The 3,358-nt window shown below is 42.4% G+C and overlaps 2 protein-coding genes across 2 annotated transcripts in view; both read right to left on the bottom strand.

Annotated features, from left to right (window-relative positions):
• The window catches only part of LOC126399478 (endonuclease domain-containing 1 protein-like), a 7,235-nt gene extending 4,941 nt beyond the window's left edge, over nucleotides 1–2,294 (bottom strand). The window contains exon 1 of the mRNA XM_050059487.1: nucleotides 1,924–2,294. Within this exon, the coding sequence (XP_049915444.1) occupies nucleotides 1,924–2,205 (282 nt within the window). The 5' untranslated portion in view covers nucleotides 2,206–2,294. The remainder of the gene's footprint in view (nucleotides 1–1,923) is intronic.
• Nucleotides 1–3,358, bottom strand: part of plaub (plasminogen activator, urokinase b) — a 396,726-nt gene that overhangs the window by 168,412 nt on the left and 224,956 nt on the right. The window lies entirely within an intron of this gene.

The following is a 3,358-nucleotide window of genomic DNA, read 5'->3' as shown; positions in this document are numbered from 1 at the left end:
ATGTTTAGAACTACAAATGAACCTTCTTTCAGTGATTTATATTAGACAAAGAAAATTTTACATTTACATCCCGCCCTGACTGTAAACCAGGTCGGGATCAGAGCGATAGATCAGCCAGCGGCGGTTCTGCGCATGCGCGATTCACTTGCAGTCTGGACGTGGAGGGGTTAACATCTCCTGCTTTGACTGCTGCTGGGAGGGAGGACTGGGCCGTCTGTGAGTGATTTGGCTGCTGGGAGGGAGGACTGGGCCGTCTGTGAGTGATTTGGGGCGAGAGAGGAGCCCACGGCAGCAGCCACTGCCCGTTGAGAAGAATAAGAATGATACGTGCTCTCACAACAGAGTCTCCAGAAGTCTTCAGTAACATCAGAAAAAGTCGCTAGATTTGTCGCTAGTCGCTTTTTTGAAAAAGAGTCGCTACAGGGGTCTGAAAAGTCGCTAAATATAGCGATAAAGCCGCTACGTTGGCAACACTGTGTGGAGGGGGGCGTGGCTTAGCCATAGGTCAATTGTTTGTGTGAGTAGACGTGCCGCGTTGCCTCCAGCCTCTCGTTAGTCTGCAGTGAACTCAAGAGGAAAATATTCATAGTAGCGCAATTACAAACAGAGAATTTTACCTTCTGATGTTGATTTAAGTGCACAGAGCAGTTTATTAACGTAGAATATCATCAGAGTAGAGTCTTTGCATGGGATACATTTTAAAGCTTGTCTTTTTCTCATGTTAGGTGTGTTGTTGTGAAGATAGAATACACACAACAGTGTTTTGCTCTGTGTGGACTCATAACAGGAACTAACTTGAGTTTGACAGGACATGCCAGTGTCCAGCGTCTGATTGTGCACCAGAACACAACACAGTGTGGTCGGGATCTGCAGACCACTAGCATCTGCCAATGTGCGCTCACCTTTTTTCTGATCCACACCTTTAGGAGGTTTTTCTTACCCTGAGCCTTTTTATCCACAGCGGTCTCTTCCTCTCCGAAACAAACGCGCCCGGTGATATAAACCAATAGAAACACTGAATAAAGCAGTTTCACAGTTTTTTAAAAAAATCAGTGTTTTCCAACAATCTCATCACAGAACGGATGCAAGTCATGGTGGCTGACACAAAAAATGGAAATGGAAATGTCTCTATTAAGAGCCAGTGTTTGGTTTGTCCATTCTGGGCTACTGTAGAAACATGGTGGTGCAACATGGTGATCTCTGTGGACGAGGACCTGCTCCCTTTGTAGATATAAACGGCTCATTCTAAGTTAACAAAACACAATGATTCTTATTTTAAGGTGATTATACGCTGAAGAAACAAAATTATTTTATATATTCCATTTCTGCCAGTATGTCCCCCTAAATCCTACAGTCCTGTTTTCAGCTTTGTGACGATGCATTTTCCAGCTGATCCAGGAGGCTTTGTAAAGAGTCTTTTTTCATTATTAACTTCAATTTATAGCCCGGGCTATTATTTGCTTAAATCACTGAGCTTACATTTAGGACAGGCGTCTATACGAGACAGCTACAATGTGTAGCATCTCCATATCGATAAAAGTTTAAAAATTTACATTTGTATGGGCGATCAGAGCAGCTAACTAATATTAGCTCCTGCGGGTAGCAAACCACCCTGTTTTATACATCCAAAGAATATTTATATAAATGAACTGTTTGGCAACAGACCAGGCCTCTAATTGAGACAGGCATTTATTTGTCAAAATGTGTAGCCACACCAGGCCAGTAAAAGAGACTCGGTGTTTAATTGGCAGTAGCTTTTATTTGAAGTTTTACAGTAGTTTAAGACGTAGCAGAGTTTCCTCACGCACAAAGAAACGCTTCAGTTGATCATAAACATTTAAAGCGACATGTCTTTAATACTTATTTTTATGTGTCCCTAACATTACAGTTTCAAATCTTTAAATCAACTCAATATTTTCTCACCTGTGGTTCAAACTTCCAACACGCGGTGGGTCTCCTTCCCTCTGGGACAGAGTACAAATAGGCTGAGAACCACGGGGAGCGGCGCGGTCGACTGTACAGCGTGGCAAAGCGGTACTGATTGTTAAAACGCTGGCAGATCGGCGTCCCAGCCAGACCTTTAGGAGGCCACGACTTATAGAAGAACTGCAGACATGGAGCGAAATCCCCAACATCAGCTGCACACATGCACCACCCTCCAGTGAAGACCAGGACAAGCGCAGCCTGAGCGCTGAAACATGACATGTTGATAAGTGACGGTCAGTGGTGAAATCCAGAGGTGATGAAACCAAAGTTGTGTCATGCCTTCACACAGACTCTCAGTGAAATGCAGGCTCGATTAATGTAGAGACGTTCTCCTTTTCATTAACACGTGACCTCTGAGTGAAAGCAGAACAACTGGTTCAACATTAGTTTCAGTCATCCATTTTCTACGTGGAAGAAATCTGCTGAATCTGCTGTGACTGTTGCACCTCAGTAAACTTCACTTACAACCAGACTCACAAACTTCCTCCTACGTACGAAGAGTTGAGCTCAGAGGCAATAAAACTATAATTACTTTACTCTACAGCAGCAAAACTGATGTGTTACACTAAACCAGGATTCATCCACCACTGAAAATAGTCCCAAATAAATGCTCTATTTCCTTCTGTTTGAGGGACATTTGCTGAAAACTGCAGCAACCAGCTGTTTTCAGAAATTCACAGACAGAATAGGGAAGTGAGAGACAGATAGATGAAGACATTGTTGGTTTCAGTGTCTTCATGAAATGTGCTGACAACAAGAAAAATGTTTAAAAAAACAAAACAAAACCCTTATCCCTTAAATTCAGAAATCAGTTGATTCTGAAAACATTTTTCTGTTTAAAACTGTGTAAAGTACCTGGAGAAAAGCACCTAAATGTCCCAACCAGCCACAGAGGAGGAAAAAACCCACTAAAAGTAAGACTTCAGATGTGTAAAACTAAAGGTACTTTCCCAACACAGACACAAGACCACCATCAAACTTTATTTAATGCAGTTGTTTTTTGGAAAACAAAGCAAAACATCAGATTGGATAAATAATCAGCTCACAGGGAATATTCAAGTTTGAAAAAAATGGCAGCCCTGCTTTGTGCAATTTACGCTCACCGGCCACTTCATTAGGTACACCTGTTCAACTACTTGTTAATGCAATCAGCCAATCAGGTGTCAGCAGCTCATTAACATTTAGTCATGTAGACATGGTGAAGACGAGCTGCAGAAGTTCAAACGGAGCATCAGAATGATGAAGAAAGGTGATTGAAGTGACTTTGAACGTGGCATGGTTGTTGGTGCCAGACGGGCTGGTCTGAGTATTTACTGGGATTTTCAGCACAACCATCTCTAGGGTTTACAGAGGATGGTCCCAAAAAGAGAAA

The sequence above is a fragment of the Epinephelus moara genome, chromosome 13 (genome assembly GCF_006386435.1).
Source record: "Epinephelus moara isolate mb chromosome 13, YSFRI_EMoa_1.0, whole genome shotgun sequence".
Lineage (NCBI taxonomy): Eukaryota > Metazoa > Chordata > Actinopteri > Perciformes > Serranidae > Epinephelus > Epinephelus moara.
Note: the sequence above shows the minus strand (reverse complement) of the source record. Positions and strands in the feature narration are given on the sequence as shown.